The 19,837-nt window shown below is 37.2% G+C and overlaps 1 protein-coding gene across 2 annotated transcripts in view; it reads left to right on the forward strand.

Annotated features, from left to right (window-relative positions):
- ADAMTSL4 (ADAMTS like 4) overlaps positions 1-19,837 on the forward strand; it is a 419,450-nt gene that overhangs the window by 332,302 nt on the left and 67,311 nt on the right. For both annotated transcript variants that reach the window (XM_053705462.1, XM_053705467.1), the window contains 2 exons: positions 16,628-16,832; positions 17,618-17,790. In XM_053705462.1, the coding sequence (XP_053561437.1) occupies positions 16,628-16,832; positions 17,618-17,790 (378 nt within the window). The remainder of the gene's footprint in view (positions 1-16,627; positions 16,833-17,617; positions 17,791-19,837) is intronic.

Below are 19,837 nucleotides of genomic sequence, written 5' to 3' on the forward strand. Positions count from 1 at the left end.
ATCTCAATAAAAAATATATATATAAAAAAAAGGAATACTTTCAAAACTGTATAACAATCCATTAATTTTCTGTGCATGTTCATGCAAATCTCATTATAGAAATCCCATAGCACAAATATCATCCATTACAGCCCTTTTGTGGAGGAATAGCCAAAAAAACTTCCCATAATCCTTTGCTGCCCTTGAACTGGACACAGCTGTGGTCAATTAGGATGTGACATATGGCTCACAACTTCCATTCCTGTTTTATAGACAAGGGAGCATGCAGCCTCTACCACTAAAATTATACAGTACAGGAAACTACCAGCTACTTTTTACATCACTCTGATCCAAATAAGACTACTGGGAGCAATATTTTATGGGTCTTCTTTAGCAGTAGTTCTAAATCAATTAGTGTAAGAACCTGCCTGTGCCTTATGGATAAAGGTGGCTCTTAGTAAGTGCAGAACAGGTTATACTTTAACATCATTAAGGACCCATAAAATAGATTAACATTCAAATGTATAGAGGTTAATATAGAATGCAGTAATAACATAAATTGAACAAAGGTCCCTTACCTCCATGTCTGTGTTATCAAGAACCCTAACCCTAGCTTTATAGCCCAAGCTTAAAGGGACATGAAACACAATTATGTGTGTTTTTTGTACGTGGCTTAATAAAAATGAGTGTTCTAGTACAAGTAACAAATAGGTTAAGTTTGATACCGCATAGGTACTACCTTGTCCCCAAATCATGAAAATGATTATGATAATGTTCACTGTTATTAGCAATTTGGTTTATTTAGGAATCCGCAATATATCTCACAGCTCTATAGGAAAGCGAAGCCCCCAACATTAATATTCTTTAAAGGGACATGAAACACAATTTTTTTCTTTCATGCAATTTTAAATAATTTTCCAATTTATTTATATAATTGAGTTTGTTTTGTTCTTTTTTGTATCCTTTGTTGAAAAGTATGCCTAGGTAGGCTCAAAAGCTGCTGATTGGTGGCTGCACATATGTCCATTTTTTGTAATTGGCTTTCAGCTAACTCCAAGTAGTGCAGTACTGCACCTTCAACAAAGGATTCCAAGATAATTAAGCAAATTAGATAGAATTGTATGATGTATCTGAATCATGAAAGAAAAAAAAAATGTGTTTCATGTCCCTTTAAGCTTGGGCTATAAAGCTAGGGTTAGGGTTCTTGATAACACAGACATGGAGGTAAGGGACCAGGGGCAGAGTCATGGTAGTCTGGGAATGGATTCAGGGCAGTCCAGGGGTGGGGGCTATATGATCTTGGGGAGTGGCTTGGCAGCCAGTGGGCAAAGATAGGTGTTTCAAGGCTGGGCTTATGTGCCTCAAGGTATCCTTTGTTCAATGTATCTAATTTCCATGAGATTATATCTAAGTAGGCCTGCAGAAGTGTGTGTAGCAATGTTATACAAGCAACCTGTAGAGGGAGACTCCAACAGGGGGTGCTGAGTCATAACAGGAAATACCCACAGATCTGCATGGACAATAACTGTATGTTTTCTATATAAAGATAGATGAACTCAGTTTGTGTTCTTTTTTTAGCAGTGCTTCTAACTATACAACATTAGCTTAGTTTACAGTAAAGTTTTACCTCAGAGTTGCTGAAACTACTGCACTCTAAAGCTCTCTCTATGGAAAAGAAATACTAACGGCTAGATTTAGAGTTGGGCGGTAGCTGTGAAAACCAGCGTTAGAGGCTCCTAACGCTGGTTTTTACCGCCCGCTGGTATTTGGAGTCAGTCAGGAAAGGGTCTAACGCTCACTTTGCAGCCGCGAATTTTCCATACCGCAGATCCCCCTACGCCATTTGCGTATCCTATCTTTTCAATGGGATCTTCCTAACGCCGGTATTTAGAGTCGTGGCTGAAGTGAGCGTTAGAAATCTAACGACAAAACTCCAGCCGCAGAAAAAAGTCAGTAGTTAAGAGCTTTCTGGGCTAACGCCGGTTTATAAAGCTCTTAACTACTGTGCTCTAAAGTACACTAACACCCATAAACTACCTATGTACCCCTAAACCGAGGTCCCCCCACATCGCCGCCACTCTATTAAAATTTTTTAACCCCTAATCTGCCGCTCCGTACACCGCCGCCACCTACGTTATACTTATGTACCCCTAATCTGCTGCCCCTAACACCGCCGACCCTATATTATATTTATTAACCCCTAATATGCCGCCCCCAACGTCGCCGCTACCTACCTACACTTATTAACCCCTAATCTGCCGACCGGATCTCACCGCTACTATAATAAATGTATTAACCCCTAATCCGCCTCACTCCCGCCTCAATAACCCTATAATAAATAGTATTAACCCCTAATCTGCTCTCCCTAATATCGCCGACACCTAACTTCAAGTATTAACCCCTAATCTGCCGACCGGAGCTCGCCGCTACTCTAATAAATGTATTAACCCCTAAAGCTAAGTCTAACCCTAACACTAACACCCCCCTAAATTAAATATAATTTAAATCTAACAAAATAAATTAACTCTTATTAAATAAATTATTCCTATTTAAAGCTAAATACTTACCTGTAAAATAAACCCTAATATAGCTACAATATAAATTATAATTATATTGTAACTATTTTAGGATTAATATTTATTTTACAGGCAACTTTGTATTTATTTTAACCAGCTACAATAACTATTAAATAGTTAATAACTATTTAATAGCTAAAATAGTTAAAATAATAACAAAATTACCTGTAAAATAAATCCTAACCTAAGTTACAATTAAACCTAACACTACACTATCATTAAATATATTAAATACAATACCTACAAATAACTACAATTAAATAAACTAACTAAAGTACAAAAAATAAAAAAGAACTAAGTTACAAAAAATAAAAAAATATTTACAAACATTAGAAAAATATTACAACAATTTTAAACTAATTACACCTACTCTAAGCCCCCTAATAAAATAACAAAGACCCCCAAAATAAAAAAATGCCCTACCCTATTCTAAATTAAAAAAGTTCAAAGCTCTTTTACCTTACCAGCCCTGAAAAGGGCCATTTGCGGGGCATGCCCCAGATAATTCAGCTCTTTTGCCTGTAAAAAAAAACATACAATACCCCCCCCAACATTACAACCCACCACCCACATACCCCTAATCTAACCCAAACCCCCCTTAAATAAACCTAACACTAAGCCCCTGAAGATCTTCCTACCTTATCTTCACCATGCCAGGTTCACCGATCCGTCCTCCGAAGTCTTGATCCAAGCCTCCGAAATCTTCATCCAATCCCAAGCGGGGGCTGGCGATCCATAATCCGTATGAAGTCTTCTATCAAGCGGCGGCTGAAGAGGTCCAGAAGATTCTGCAAAGTCTTCATCCTATCCGGGAAGAAGAGGAGATCCGGACCGGCAACCATCTTGATCCAAGCGGCATCTTCTATCTTCATCCGATGACGAACGGCTCCATCTTGAAGACCTCCAGCACGGATCCATCTTCTTCTTTCGATGTCCAACTGAAGAATGAAGGTTCCTTTAAGGGACGTCATCCAAGATGGCGTCCCTCGAATTCCCCTCGATAGGATTCTATCAGCCAATCGGAATTAAGGTAGGAAAATTCTGATTGGCTGATGGAATCAGCCAATCAGATTCAAGTTCAATCCGATTGGCTGATCCGATCAGCCAATCAGATTGAGCTCGCATTCTATTGGCTGATCGGAACATTGGCTGATCGGATTGAACTTGAATCTGATTGGCTGATTCCATCAGCCAATCAGAATTTTCCTACCTTAATTCCGATTGGCTGACGTCCCTTAAAGGAACCTTCATTCTTCAGTTGGACGTCGGAAGAAGAAGATGGATCTGCGCTGGAGGTCTTCAAGATGGAGCCGTTCGTCATCGGATGAAGATAGAAGATGCCGCTTGGATCAAGATGGTTGCCGGTCCGGATCTCCTCTTCTTCCCGGATAGGATGAAGACTTTGGAGCCTCTTCTGGACCTCTTCAGCCGCCGCTTGATAGAAGACTTCAGACAGATTATGGATCGCCAGCCCCCGCTTGGGCTTGGATGAAGATTTTGGAGGCTTGGATCAAGACTTCGGAGGACGGATCGGTGAACCTGGCATGGTGAAGATAAGGTAGGAAGATCTTCAGGGGCTTAGTGTTAGGTTTATTTAAGGGGGGTTTGGGTTAGATTAGGGGTATGTGGGTGGTGGGTTGTAATGTTGGGGGGGGGTATTGTATGGTTTTTTTTACAGGCAAAAGAGCTGAATTATTTGGGGCATGCCCCGCAAATGGCCCTTTTCAGGGCTGGTAAGGTAAAAGACCTTTGAACTTTTTTAATTTAGAATAGGGTAGGGCATTTTTTTATTTTGGGGGTCTTTGTTATTTTATTAGGGGGCTTAGAGTAGGTGTAATTAGTTTAAAATTGTTGTAATATTTTTCTAATGTTTGTAAATATTTTTTTATTTTTTGTAACTTAGTTCTTTTTTATTTTTTGTACTTTAGTTAGTTTATTTAATTGTAGTTATTTGTAGGTATTGTATTTAATTTATTTAATGATAGTGTAGTGTTAGGTTTAATTGTAATTTAGGTTAGGATTTATTTTACAGGTAATTTTGTTATTATTTTAACTATTTTAGCTATTAAATAGTTATTAACTATTTAATAGCTATTGTACCTGGTTAAAATAAATACAAAGTTGCCTGTAAAATAAATATTAATCCTAAAATAGCTACAATATAATTATTCGTTATATTGTAGCTATATTAGGGTTTATTTTACAGGTAAGTATTTAGCTTTAAATAGGAATAATTTATTTAATAAGAGTTAATTTATTTCGTTAGATTTAAATTATATTTAATTTAGGGGGGTGTTAGTGTTAGGTTTAGACTTAGCTTTAGGGGTTAATACATTTATTATAGTAGCGGCAAGCTCCGGTCGGCAGATTAGGGGTTAATACTTGAAGTTAGGTGTCGGCGATGTTAGGGAGAGCAGATTAGGGGTTAATACTATTTCTTATAGGGTTATTGAGGCGGGAGTGAGGCAGATTAGGGGTTAATAACTTTATTATAGTAGCGGTGAGATGCGGTCGGCAGATTAGGGGTTAATTATTGTAGGTAGCTGGCGGCGACGTTGTGGGGGGCAGATTAGGGGTTAATAAATATAATATAGGGGTCGGCGGTGTTAGGGGCAGCAGATTAGGGGTACATAGGGATAATGTAGGTTGCGGTGGTGTACGGAGCGGCAGATTAGGGGTTAATAATAATATGCAGGGGTCAGCGATAGCGGGGGCGGCAGATTAGGGGTTAATAAGTGTAAGGTTAGGGGTGTTTAGACTCGGGGTACATGTTAGGGTGTTAGGTGCAGACATAGGAAGTGTTTCCCCATAGTAAACAATGGGGCTGCGTTAGGAGCTGAACGCTGCTTTTTTGCAGGTGTTAGGTTTTTTTTCAGCTCAAACTGCCCCATTGTTTCCTATGGGGGAATCGTGCACGAGCACGTTTTTGAAGCTGGCCGCGTCCGTAAGCACCGCTGGTATCGAGAGTTGCAGTGGCGGTAAATATGCTATACGCTCCTTTTTTGGAGCCTAACGCAGCCCTTCTGTGAACTCTAAATACCAGCGGTATTTAAAAGGTGCGGCCAGAAAAAAGCACGCGTAGCTAACGCACCCCTTTGGCCGCAAAACTCTAAATCTAGCCGTGAGTTTTCATACAACAAACTCTAATGGATATATAGCGCTGCGTAATCTGTTGGCGCTCTACAAATACCTGATGATAATAATAATAATGGATATGAATAGCAGTAAAAAGTGTCCACTTGTGGAATAGAGAAGGGGAGGCCTCTGCTCTTGCTTAGTTGGAGCAGGGAGTGAATGTTACTGTTGAAGACTTTTGTATAATGTGCAGAGAGTTTCTATTTGTGTAACTTTGCTGCAATTATTTAATGTGACAAACAAGTAAGACGCATATTCAGGTATAATGTGACTAGAATATTTTTTCTTAATTTTTCTGTAATATGTAATGTTCAATAATTTCTACTGAACAATATTCCATATATTCACACCTTTAATACATTACTTCTTCATAACACCCCTCCTTCGAGACTCTGTCTTCAGCTTCATAGCACACCACCTTGTTATGACACTTACTTTAATTAATTTTGTTTAGAAATATTTTTCTGCTGTAGTTTAAATATGTTCATGTGCTTGAAACATTTGATCTATTAAATGCAATTTACAGCAATTCTAAATTTGTTAACAATAAACATAGTTTGTTTATTTTAAAGGGACATTCCAGCCAAAATTGAAAACCACATGGGTGCATTTCGTTATTGAACAGAAGCAATTTTGTAATATACATGCATTAGCTAAAATGCCTCTGATAAAAGCTATAGCTGTTTCAAAAGTGTATTTAAGTATGCACCGTGCACCAGCATTTTTAACAAAGCATTTGCTCATAGAGCCTAAGGTGCTTGTACCATCTGGTAATCACTCAATTTGTTAATTGCTGACATGATACAAGCCCCACTGGTGCTCTGAGAAGCTGCATTATTTAAAATGTGGGTGCAGTGACAATATCTAGCAAAGCTTCACATGCACGTGCAGAGAAAAATGTTAACACAACAGTGATAATTTTTACTAGAAGCATTTTTGCTAATACAAGTATATTGCAAATATCTTTCTATTCAAAGATGTAGTTAATCTATGTGCATTTAAATTTTGACTGGAATGTCCCTTTAAGAGATAGAACAAATAGCACATTAAAAAAAAACATTTAAACCCAGAAATGTCAATGCACTGGTGAGACTTAAGGGACTTTTAAAATCTGACATTGTCCTCATCACTTCCACGTTCTTTATGTTCAGCTGCAGGCCTGCATTTACAACCAGCATGGGTAATATAGAATACAAATAAAAAAGTAAACTGACCCCATCTCTGACTAATTCCTACTTTTCTCACGTTTTTAGTTAGTACCTTGTATCTGCCCAGCTGTAACCACAACAGGAACCCCTGCTGCCTTCAGAGACTAATGAGACCTGTAAACAAGTCTTGCGTGCTCCCTGCATGCATTTCAGAGAATTTATTAAAGTGTCCCCTTAGGGCTACAAGAAGAGCATACAACCAACTAACACCCAGAGATTTCATAGCTAAAGGGTAGGGAGGCAACGCAGCTATGTAACTCCTTAGTAAATCTTTTTCTGCCTATTAACTCTTCCAGATCAGACTGTAAAGCAATAAATGTGCTGCTCCTGCAGTAAGTTTAAATACAACAAGTAGAATGTTCATAAATAGAAAACAAATATAGAGTTTATTTTATTTAAAGGGACATAACACCCAAAAAATGTCTTTCATTATTCAGAGTGAGCATACATTTTTAAATAACTTTCACCTAGATTACGAGTTTTGCGCTGAACAGGGTGCGAAACAAAAGCCAAAAAAGTTGCGTTATTTCACTCTCCATAGCACTGCCATTACGAGTTACTGAAAAGCCTCCTTGTGATGTGAGATATGGTGCGTTAAGCTCCATACCGCACAAAATCCAAGGGCTGATTTTACGTGCTTGTGCACGCTTTCCCCCATAGACATCATGGGGAGAGAGTGTTAGAAAAAAAGCTAACACCTGAAGTGCGGAATGAAAAATCTCAGTAACGCAACCCCATTGATGTCTATTAGGTAAGAAAAGTTACCTAACACCCTAACATAAACCCCTAGAGGCCCATTTATCAAGCTCCGTAAGGAGCTTGAGGGCCCGTGTTTCTGGGGAGTCTAAAGACCGCTGCTCCATAACCGTGTCCTGCTCTGAGCAAGTGGACAGGAATCGCTACATATCAATCCGATCGGGTTGATTGACACCTCCCTGCTGGCAGCTGATTGGCCGCGAGTCTGCAGGGGGCGGCGTTGCACCAGCAGCTCTTGTGAGCTGCTAGTGCAATGCTAAATACGCATTCAGGGAGGTCTTGTGGACCTGATCCACACTGTCGGATCAGGTCCGCAAGACCTTTGATAATTCGGCCTCCTAGTCTAAATACCCTTAATCCGCTGCCCCCGACATCGCAGACACCTAAATAAAATTATTAACCCCTAATCCGCCGCTCCCGACTTTTGCCGACACTAATAAAAGCTATTAACTCCTAATCCTCCACTCCCCGACATCACAGCCACTAAATAAAACGATTAACCCCTAAACCTCCGGCCTCCCACATCGCCGCCACTAAATAAACCTATTAACCCCTAAACGTCCGGCCTCCCACATAGCCGCCACTAAATAAAGCTATTAACCCCTAAACTGCCAGCCCCCACATCGCAAAACACTAAATTAAACTATTAACCCCTAAAACTAACACCCCCTAACTTTAAATTAAAATTACAATATAATTATATTTAAATAAATAAAAACTTACCTGTGAAATAAAAATAAACCTGTTTAAACTATAAATTAACCTAACAATACTATTCTAATAAAATTAAAAAACTACCAATTAAAAAATCAAAATTACAAATTTAAAAAAAAATAACACTACGAAAAAATTTAAAAAATCTAAAATTAGAAAAAATAATAAACACTAAATTACAAAAAATAAAAAACACTAAGATTACAAAAAAATAAACAAAATTATCAAAAATAAAAACAATTACATCTAATAGCCCTATAAAAATAAAAACACCCCCTAGCCTACAATAAACTACCAATAGCCTTTAAAAGGGCCTTTTGTAGGGCATTGCCCAGAGTTAAACAGCTTTTACCTGTAAAAAATACAAAGTTAGGGGGGTGTTCGGTTTAGGGGTTAATAGTTTAATTTAGTGTTTTGCAATGGGGGAGGCCGGAGGTTTAGGGGTAAATAGGTTTATTTAGTGGCAGCGATGTGGGAGGCCGGAGGTTTAGGGGTTAATAACTTTATTATAGTGTTTGCGATGTCGGGGAGCTGCGGTTTGGGGGTTAATATATTTATATAGTGTTGGTGATGTGGGTGGGCAGCGGCGGTGTAAATAAAAGTGCAAAAATAAAATGTTTTTATGTGTATTTTATGGATGTTCAAGAGCAACAATTGCATAATCAATAATTACATAAACAATGCAATAACACTCACTTTGCTTTTTTAATTTCCCATTCCCCTGTATCACATGACTTCTATTAGCCAATCACAGACTCTATATCACAGACTCTATATTAAGGCAGCTTAAAGGGACAGTCAAGTCCAAAAAAACCTTAAATTTTTCAAATATGGCATGTAATTTTAAACAACTTTCCAATTTACTTTTATCAACAATTTTGCTTTGTTCTCTTGGTATTCTAGTTGAAAGCAAACCTAGGAAGGCACATATGATAATTTCTAAGTCCTTGAAGACTGCCTCTATTTTATTTACTTTTCACAGCAGGGGAGAGCTAGCTCTTGTAGGCCATATAGATAGCATTGTGATCACGCCTGTGGCTAGTGGCAGACACTGCACTAATTGGCTAAAATGCAAGTCAATAGATATTAACTAAAAGTCATGTGATTAGTGGCGTTCAGAAATTGCTTAGATACAAGTTAGTCACAGAAATAAAAAGTGTATTAATATAACAGTGTTGGTTTTGCAAAACTGGGGAATCGGTTATAAAGGGATTATCTATCTTTTTAAACAACAATAATTCTGGTGTTGACTGTCCCATGGGAGAACTTATTGACAATGGAGCATGCTGCATTCTAATTGGTTGTATCACCCGAGAACAGAAAATATCTAAAAAACAAAAGTATTGTGTTGATAGGTGACTGGGAACACGAGTACATAGGAACATATTGAAGTAAAAACCTAACTAAAACAATGATCCCAGACAAGACCTGGGGGATTTCAGCAAGCGGTCCTCAAAAATTAGATTGTTTTTTTCCCTACAAATGTGATGTAACATTAGAGGCTAATTCTCTATCCTCTATTTCCCCTTCTCATCTTTTACTCCTACCCTGTACATTTTTTCCTTTGTGTAATCCCGTACCCCTCATTTAAAGCATCATTTGCCCCTTTTCATCCATCCATTTGAACCCTCAAAACCTTTTCTGAAAATCACAGTTCTACAATTTGTGATTCTCATCGCTGCTGTGTGAACTTTCAACCCTTCTGATCCTTCATCACGTTAAACCCCTGTGATCCTTTGCAAGTTTTCATGTCACTACATCATCTTTCTTATATTCCCTAGGTAGGTTTATCCCACAGCTTGTATACTGACAGCTCATTTCTCACCTATTTCTGACACCTGCTTCAGCTTCAGTTGATGAGCAGACAGAAGCACAATGCCTCCTATCCCTGCTGTTACTGTGATGATAATACAGCTGGAGGGAATGTAAAGAGCAGGAGACAAATGGAGACAGTTTGCCAAATTTTCTTACTTATGGACAGATACCAAGAGCAATGTCAAACTAATGTGTGTTTATTAAATATGTAAGTGGAATAATGAAATGCTCCTGAACAGACAGTGGGCCAATCAGAAGCGATATACACAAGTTACCACCAATCACCGGCTTCCTCAGTACTTGCTTTACAGTGCCCCCCCACCCCTTGCTGGTGTTAAACACATACTTATCAAAGGGCATTCATGCAATAATAAAATGCTGTACTGGAATTGAGCTTTTGTTTATCTTTCCACTATCATATCCCTTAAAATTAGAAAAAGAGAGCTGTTTTTCTTATTCTGAGAACTGGAAGGGCACATGGTAGACCTCACAAGCCTATGCTTACTAGATATGTTCAGCTACTAGCTGCCATTTTTTATTTAGCAAAGGATAATAAGAGAATGAAGCATATTTAATAATAGAAGGAAATTGTAAATGTGATTAAAATGGTGAACTGCTTGTGCAATGCCGCCCCCTGCAGATTCGCAGGTCAATCAGCCTGCCGCTAGCAGGGAGTGTCAATCAGCCCGATCATATAGGATCGGGTAGATTGATGTCCGTGGCCTCAGAGCAGTCGGACCAGTTATGGAGCAGCGGTCTTTAAACCGCTGCTTCATAACTTCTGTTTCCGGCGAGCCTGAAGGCTCGTGCGGAAACAGGGGCATAAAGCTCCATTCGGAGCTTGATAATTCGGCCCCAATGCATCCAATCTTAAACAACTTTCCAAATTACTTATTTTATCTAATTTCCTTTATTCTCTTGGTATCCTTTGCTAAAAAGAATACATAGGTCAACTAAGGAGTAAAAATGTATTACTGGTAGCTAGCTGCCGATTGGTGGCACATAATATGCCTTTTGTCATTGGTTCATCTGATGTGCTCAGCTAGCTCCCAGTATTGTATTGCTGTTCCTTCAATAAAGAATACTAAACAAATCAAACAAATTCGAAAAAAGAAGTAAATTGTATGTTCAATCTGAAAAATTTGGGTTTCACATCCCTTTAAGATAGAATGACCATGGTGCTTTACAGCTGTTAAACCATCAGAATTCCTTCCACAGGGAACAAAAAACTACAAAACACTAATATCATTATTACATTAATATCTGAGGAACAGGCTGTGTTGCCTCATAGTTCCATATGAAGCGCTTCACTTCTAAATGACCTTTAAAGGATCTATTTTAAACAGTGATTATGGGTGCTGGTTGATGAAAATGTATGACTTTTGATTGAAATATTTCTTCTGCTATTGAAGACAGTACAGGTTAACAAGTGAATTTCACTTTTTTACAGGTTAGGAAAATACATTGAGGGCCTTGAGGCTACAGACTTGTGCCGTCTCTTTAACTCTCCCTTAGGGGGTTAAAACGGAAAAAAAAATGCATAGGTAAATCAGTAAGACAAAGTCAAAGACTCCAGACCTCCAAAGCAAGACAGCTCAGATTCTCTCTGGCAGCTATTGAGGCCGCATGCAAATAAAACAGCCTCCAGCCTTGTGATGTGCCGCCAGGGTGACTGGGTCTATTCCAGGGGAAAAAAATCAAATCTGCAAGACAATAGCATATTACAAGCAGCCAAAAATGTCTGTGAACTCAAGGCAGACACAAGTCTTTATCACAAAACTTTAGGGATTGTAAATACTACATTAAGAAATATTAAAAACATATTTTTCACTAGAAATTAGTTTCCCCTGGGATTACTTTTTAAAACATGCTAAAATATATATATTTTTTTTATGAAAAAGAAAGCTTATTAGAGCGGTGTATTATAATTTTAAAATCTAATGTGAAGTGCAAGAGTGTGTAAAACTGGTCTGTGGGATACAAGCTTATTGGCTGATAAGAACAATTCCCACAACTGTATTGCTGGACAGAGACACACCCAACAAGCTTGACAAATATTATTTTTGAGGCAGACATAGAGTCATCTATTTAAAAACAATACACAAATTTGAAAAGTTATTTTTAAAATTTCCACTGTATTGTGAAAGATTAATTTTGAATAAAAAACTATCTGAGAAATCAGGCAAAATCTTTGGGGCTTTATTTTTTTATTAGCATTATATTGTAATGTAGGTGTCTTTCCTTTACATCTAGAACTCAGCATAATGAGATAAACAGCTCTGAAGGTAAAATGTGCCTTTTTATAATTGTTTGAGAGACTTTGCAGTACTGACAAGACTTAGATTATCTCACCCGAGCAGAGAGCAGAGGTCCTAAGGGGCCGATGATCTAAAGGTTTCTAGGCTGGCGAGATGCTCGCCATTCCTTCTATTTCCTTGTGGAATTCTATAAAGTCACTTTTACCCTGAAAACAGAAATTTTGCTAAGAGGGTAAAGTGCATATGGGAACGAGATGTATACATTAAAAAAGCGCACAATTAAAATCGAAATTTAAAAACCTTACAAAACCAATAATTGAAACATTCACATATAAATACGCAGAAAAAAATGTGGTGTTAAGGTGCATCAAAAATCATAAAAATCTTATTTTAATTACACAGAAATAAATCGTATTAAATATGCACAGCGTAAATAGTAATTTAAGTACACTGGATGTGTAATAAACACACAAACATTCATATTTATAAGTTCAAAATTGTTAATTTTTTGTAAAATGGACTGAAATATTCTCTCAAACCCCAGCGGTATTCTCGAAACATTTCCACCCTACAGTTCTCACTGTTTTTTTCTCGCAAATGAAAATATGTCAAGGTTGTGACAAAACACTCAAAATACTTAATTACCCTAATAGAAAAATACATATATACGAAAATATAGGTGATTGTAAGATGCTATTCGCGGAAAGCAGCGTAATGTGATTTATTTTGGCTGCAGGATTTCCCTGCTTACTACTAACTTCGTCCTACACAGCGAAGTTTCCCTTTCCAGCGAGCTCCATTATTTTTAAAAGGAGACATCTCGCCACTCGCAGGGACTGCCCATTTGCCATTTAACCAAGGCAGTCCCTGCATTAAAAACCTTGTGTGAACTGGCAAAGTTTAGATAATTGGCCCCTACATGAGAATTCCTGTGAAATTTGCCCCATTGTCCATTTCGCTCCTTTGCTAAGCAATGCATTGAATGTATTGCTGGTTACAAGGGGTTAACAAGAAGAAAAATGCTAATGCTCTTTTAATTTTATTATAAGGGTGCTTGGTGAGGGACCCTAAGCAGCCCATTATTATGTCCTTCTGTCCACAGTAAATATAACATAAGTAATGGACTAAAACATCAATGCCAGGAGCCAGCAAGTCTGTTCTCCCCTTTCTATAGTCAATTCCAGGGAAAAGTCTGGCAAGAAAATGTGAATAGAACATATAGCCAAGGCATGGCTTCATGGATCAGCTTTACAGGCCAGAATTGTCAGACTACACGTACATAACCTTATGAAAAGAAATACAAACTGGATGGATTTAGGGAATATTGTATACAGGGTAAATAAATGCAGGTGCTGCCTATGGAAATGATTCATGAGCTTTAGAAAACCGCCATATTGCTTTGTAAATACAGGGTTATTATGTGTTGCAGTGACCCGGTGAAGTGTTGTTCTGGTCGCTCAAGTGCTGGGGTGAGGGTCACATGACCTCACAGGAGATCCCCATCTGTAGTGTCCAATGAAGTATACTGAAAGTCTAAATAAATAACTACTTGTCACAACTCACAAATTGTCCTTCCCAGTGCACATTGCAGAAGGTTACTGCCCAACCTTCTCATCTAAAACACAACCATATCAACACGACCTAAGAATTAAGAGACCTTTATTATCTCAAAATATCAAAATGATTAAAGGGACAGTCTACAATAGAATTTATATTGTTTTAAAAGATAGATAATCCCTTTATTATCCATTCCCCAGTTTTGCACAACCAACACATTTATATTAATATACTTTTTATCTCTGTGATTACCTTGTATCTAAGTATCTTCTGACAGCCCCCTGATCACATGACTTTTAATTTATTATCTATTGACTTGTATTTAGTACTGTGCTGTGCTAAATCTTAAATAACTCCTTGTGCGTGAACATAATGCTATCTATATGACCCACATGAACTAGCAGTCTCCTGTTGTGAAAAGCTAATAAAAAAGCATGTGATAAGAGGCTGCCTATAGTGGCTTAGAAACAGGCAGAAATTTAGAGGTTTAAATGTTATAAAGTATATTAATCTAACAATGTTGGTTGTGCAAAGCTGGGGAATGGGTAGTAAAGGTGTTATCTATATTTTTAAACAATAACAATTTTAGTGTAGACTGTCCCTTTAAGGACATACAGGTAAGCCCACCCAGTGTAGTTCTGCATCTCAGATTTTGTATTTGGAAATGAAGTTGGAACAAGATCTAAACATAAAGACAACTATCTAAGACCTCACCAATATCTGAAAACTTGGGTCAATGTAACCCAGAGTCTGGATATAATCTACATATTATCATTTTCTCTGCACAAAACCACAAACATACTGTGTTACTGGTTATATGTCTGTTCAAACATCCGTCTCCCAAAACATTTAGGGAAATTAACACCAGTACAATAGCTGCCCGTCAATATGATATATAATCCCTGTTACTATGGTGTGTTTTTTAGGATTAAGAAGATATACATTTTCCATATTCATTGTTATATTGAATTTCTAAGAAGCTAAATCTGGTAGAAATATGTCTAAGTACAGCTATAAAAGAACAGCTACAGGCAAAGAAATATAGCAAATGCCATAGATGATAGAAAGATCTTTAACCATTACAAATCTGCTGATCATTGTGTACAGAATCCTATATATATGTTGTCAGGTTTACATGACTTCTGCTATCTATGGACATCAATCACTGCTACATTTAATATTCCAAGGAAATATTATCAGCCATTTCTAGAGACAACAGTAGAGGTATACAAGGGACATAGAACAAAATTAAAGGGACATTAATGTCAAAATTAAACTGTCATGGCTCATTTAGAGTATGTAATTTTAAACAACTTTCAAATTTGCATCCGTTATTTAATTTGCTTCGTTCTCTTAGTAGCTGCTGATTGGTGGCTGCACATAAATGCCTTTTGCCATTGTTCACTTGAGCTAGCTCCCAGTATTGCATTGCTGCTCCTGAGCCTACCTACATATGCTTTTCAATAAAGAATATCAAGAGAATGAATGAAGCAATTTGATAAAAGAAGCCAATTGGTAAGTTGTTTAACATCGTAAGCTCTATCTGAATCATGACAGAAACAAATTGTTTTTCTTGTCCCTTTAAACTTTCATGATTCAGACAGAGCTTATAATTTTACTTATAAATTTACTTTTCTTATCAAACGGACCAATTCTTGTGGCATACTTTGTTGTGACTTACCTTGCATGGGAGCATACTGAGGTAGGCTTAGGTGTGTGCGTGTGCCTTGAGCACTAAATGTATATCATTAGTACAGACATTGGGGTCTATTTATGTAGGTGCGGACAGACATGATCTGCTATAGCGAATCATGTCCGCCGCACATTGATAAATGCTGACAGCATACGATGAGTGCTTTGTTGATACTTCAAGGTGTCAAATCTTACAATGCTTATATTCTGTATTACTCGTACATGACTGCATTGATAACTAAATGTCCTAAATGAGCGATATAAATAAAGATTATTTTAAAAAAAAGTGTTTAAAATCCCTCTTCAGATAGGTTGAAGTGCATGAAATGTATATGACTTTACATAGAGAAATATATACTTTTTGTTTTTCATTGGATTATCCATTAAGAATCGTTCCAGTCCAGACCCAGATGATCTAGTGCAGGTCTACAACTTCTTTAGATCAAGGGGCAGTCACAATCCTTTAGAAAAACCTATCTAGTGATTTTCAACTGAAAAACATCATGAAAGTTCATGAGGATTTTTTCTAAAGTACTGTAATTGACCTCCAAGTTGGTTATGCTATTTAGACAAATCCCAGGTGCTGAACCAAAAATGGGCCGGCTTCTAAGCTAACATTCCTGCTTTTCAAATGAAGATACCAAGAGAACGAAGAAAAATAGATAATATGAGTAAATTAGAAAGTTGTTTAAAATTGCATGCTCTATCTGAATCATACAAGAAGAAAAAAATTGGGTTTAGTATCCCTTTAAGAACTATTCATGTATTTTGTTTTAAGGATGTTGGTCTTTGAGAACACAGAGCTTATTATAGGATCTCTTGATAAATATAAGCATTGGTCTGTACATCAGCTCAAGTCTTACAATCTTAACAGATTCAACACAGGTGGATCATTTACAACAACAATGTAATAGAATTGTTTTTCCTTGCTCTGCAGAGCCCAGGGTGTGATGGGATTCTAGGATCCAACAGCACATTAGATATCTGTGGGGTGTGTGGTGGGAACAACTCAACCTGCAAGTTCGTCAGTGGGACCTTTAATGAGACCAGTGTTCCTATTGGCTATCACAAAATCCTGGAGATCCCAAAAGGAGCCACTCATATTAATGTGACAGAGCTCACTCGAAGTCCCAACTACCTTGGTGAGAAAATTTGTTTGAAATATAACATTGTTTGTTAATACACACAGCATACCCCTTTTATTGCTAGGGGCTGCAGATATGCAGCATTGTGTTCCTTTATAGAAAAGCTTTGTAAACATAGCCAGCAGAAGAAATTACACTTCCAGTGGAAGTAGGAGAGATAAGAAATAAAATGTTAATTTTCAATTGTTGTCTCTAAATATTGGGTTTTGGTATACAGATAGAGATTATATATAGAAACATATGTGTGTACAGAAAGTGGTAAAATAAGGAGATTGGATTTCCCTGCAATATCAACCCATTTTAATGGGTTATAGTTTCAAATAACAAAACCCGCTACTTCATATACAAAAATAAATCCAAAGAAGCAATTTCTCATATGTTTTATACTTTGCAGCTGGTATAACAAATCTTTGGAAACACATATTAAGGGAAAAACTATTTTACAGTACACTGTTCTTTTAATATGTTTATTCAATCAATGCAGTTTTAAAAATACATTCACAGGTCATATGACTTGTAAAATTAAAATGTCACTTTTGTGCCTAAACTGAAATGGTTGGAAACCCACATACTCTGTCCATGAATGTTCACTTTTTATATTAGTCAGTTCTGATTTGTATTTGACTCACATATTTGTACAGAATTGCATATTTAAGTTATTAAGTTAAGAATATGTTTAGCTGAGCTAGTATAGGTAAGAAAAGATTGGCTTTTGGAAATAAATGCTTTGCAAGAGCTTTGGCATGACAGAAATATTCAGAATGTGTAACTTTATTTTCCAGCTTTGAGAAGCCGCTCTGGGAAATCAGTCATTAATGGTAACTGGGCTGTGGACCCACCTGGAAGATATGAGGCTGGAGGGACAGTGTTTATCTACACACGCCCAGGACGGGAGGAGAAGGGTGGGGAAACCTTCACTGCTGCTGGTCCTACTACGGAAGCTTTGGATGTATACGTGAGTACGGTCTATAATATTAAAGTCTTAGATTTAGCTCTGTGCATAGCTATAACCGCACATTTTACCTTTATAATATAACTTAAACATTTTGTGGATTTAAAGGGACACTGTAGCCAAAAAAAAATCTTTTGTGATTCAGATAGAGCATGCAATTTTAAGCAACTTTCTAATTTACTCCTATTATCAAATTGTCTTCATTTTCTTGGTATGTTTATTTGAAAAGCAAGAATGTAAGTTTAGATGCCGGCCCATTTTAGGTGAACAAACTGGGTTGTCCTTGCTGATTGGACAGCACCTTTAAACAAGTGCTGTCCATGGTCTGAACCCACAATTTGCTGGCTCCTTAGCGGAGATGCCTTCTTTTCAAATAAAGATTGCAAGAGAATGAAGAAAAATTGATAATAGAAGTAAATTAGAAAGTTGCTTACAATTGCATGCTCTATCTGAATCATGAAAGAAAAAAATTGGGGTTCAGTGTCCCTTTAAGCAAAAGAAGTGAATAAAATGTGTTTTGCAGTAAATAGGAAAATGGATTCAACTGTGCAAGGGTTTATTGCTGCCAATATAATATTTTCCATTTTCTTGTCTTTGGGAAGAATAATTTACTTTCTGATATTGTTTTTCCATTCATGACATTACAAGTAACAGATTTTTTTCCCTCTGGACATGTCCAGTATTCTGTTCTACCTACTACTGAAAAAAAACTGCACCCCTTTTGTGCAACCAAATAAAAATGACAATTTGATTAATTTAAGAAGACTAATGTATGACTTTCATGTCCCTTTAATTAATTGAATAACATTTAACAGGAATATTACCACTTTTTGGCATATCTTGGTTTTGCAGTAATGAAAGTGCTACATAGAAGAGTGAGCTCAGGTGATACAATTACTCAGTTCCTGATGCATTTTTGTATGGTACACTAGACCAGTGATTTTTAACCTTTTTTTTTGCCGTGGCACACTTTTTTACATTAAAAAATCCTGTGGCACACCACCATCCCAAAATGTAAAAAAAATCACACATTGTAGCCTAATACAGCATATATATATATACACATACACACAAACACACACATACTGTATGTATTGTGCTGTTATGCCATGCCTCCTACAAACTACCCCTGCACTGGGAGTAAAAAACAAGCAAAGTTTAAAAAATATGTCACACTGTTGTCAGTCTGCCGTGGCACACCTGAGGATCTCTCACGGCACACTAGTGTGCCACGGCACACTGGTTGAAAAACACTGCACTAGACAGTATGCTGTGTAGCACTTGCTGCTTATATAATTGGTAATATGAATAAAAAATACAAATTTTCACTGTAGTCACTGAAATTGCTATCACGAGCCTCCCATTCTCTTAAAGAGCCCTTAATTCAGCCCCTGTGCATCATAAAAGGGCGCAGTGACTCTACCAGGGGCTACTTGATCCATTGGAGAATGTAAAAATGATAGATTTCTAGTGACTAGATTTAGAGAAATAAATATGTGAGGCTTTAGATAATGTTCAACTATATCCACCAAAAATAAGCTCATACATCCTTTACATAAAAGAGGGAAATCTCCCCTTTCAAATGAGGTGCCACTTGACCCACTAGATTTCACTTGATGGATGTAAAACAAGCAATATTTTGTTATAGTAAACGGGAGAGGTTGTTGAAATTGTGTTTTTTGTTGTTGATAAAAATACATATACTCATGAGACCCTTATATGAAATGAGACCCCTCTTTCAGATGAGAGGTAAAATGACGTTCTAGATATATATATATATAGTTTGTTTATATTGTATTTGTATGTCTACACTGGTATTATTATGTTCAGGATTTATTTTATTTTTTTGTCTACCGATCCAGAGAATCTCTTCAGTTGCCCATACATGGCTTCATGATCTAAACTAGGCCTAAGCCACTACAGAAACTGCAATGTCTTTGCATCCTCCCAGGATAGCTCTTTTTAGGGATACTTGGATAGTAAAGTCCAAATTAAACTTTCATGATTCAGATAGGGCATGTAATTTTAAACAACTTTCTAATTTACTTTT

The sequence above is a fragment of the Bombina bombina genome, chromosome 1 (genome assembly GCF_027579735.1).
Source record: "Bombina bombina isolate aBomBom1 chromosome 1, aBomBom1.pri, whole genome shotgun sequence".
Lineage (NCBI taxonomy): Eukaryota > Metazoa > Chordata > Amphibia > Anura > Bombinatoridae > Bombina > Bombina bombina.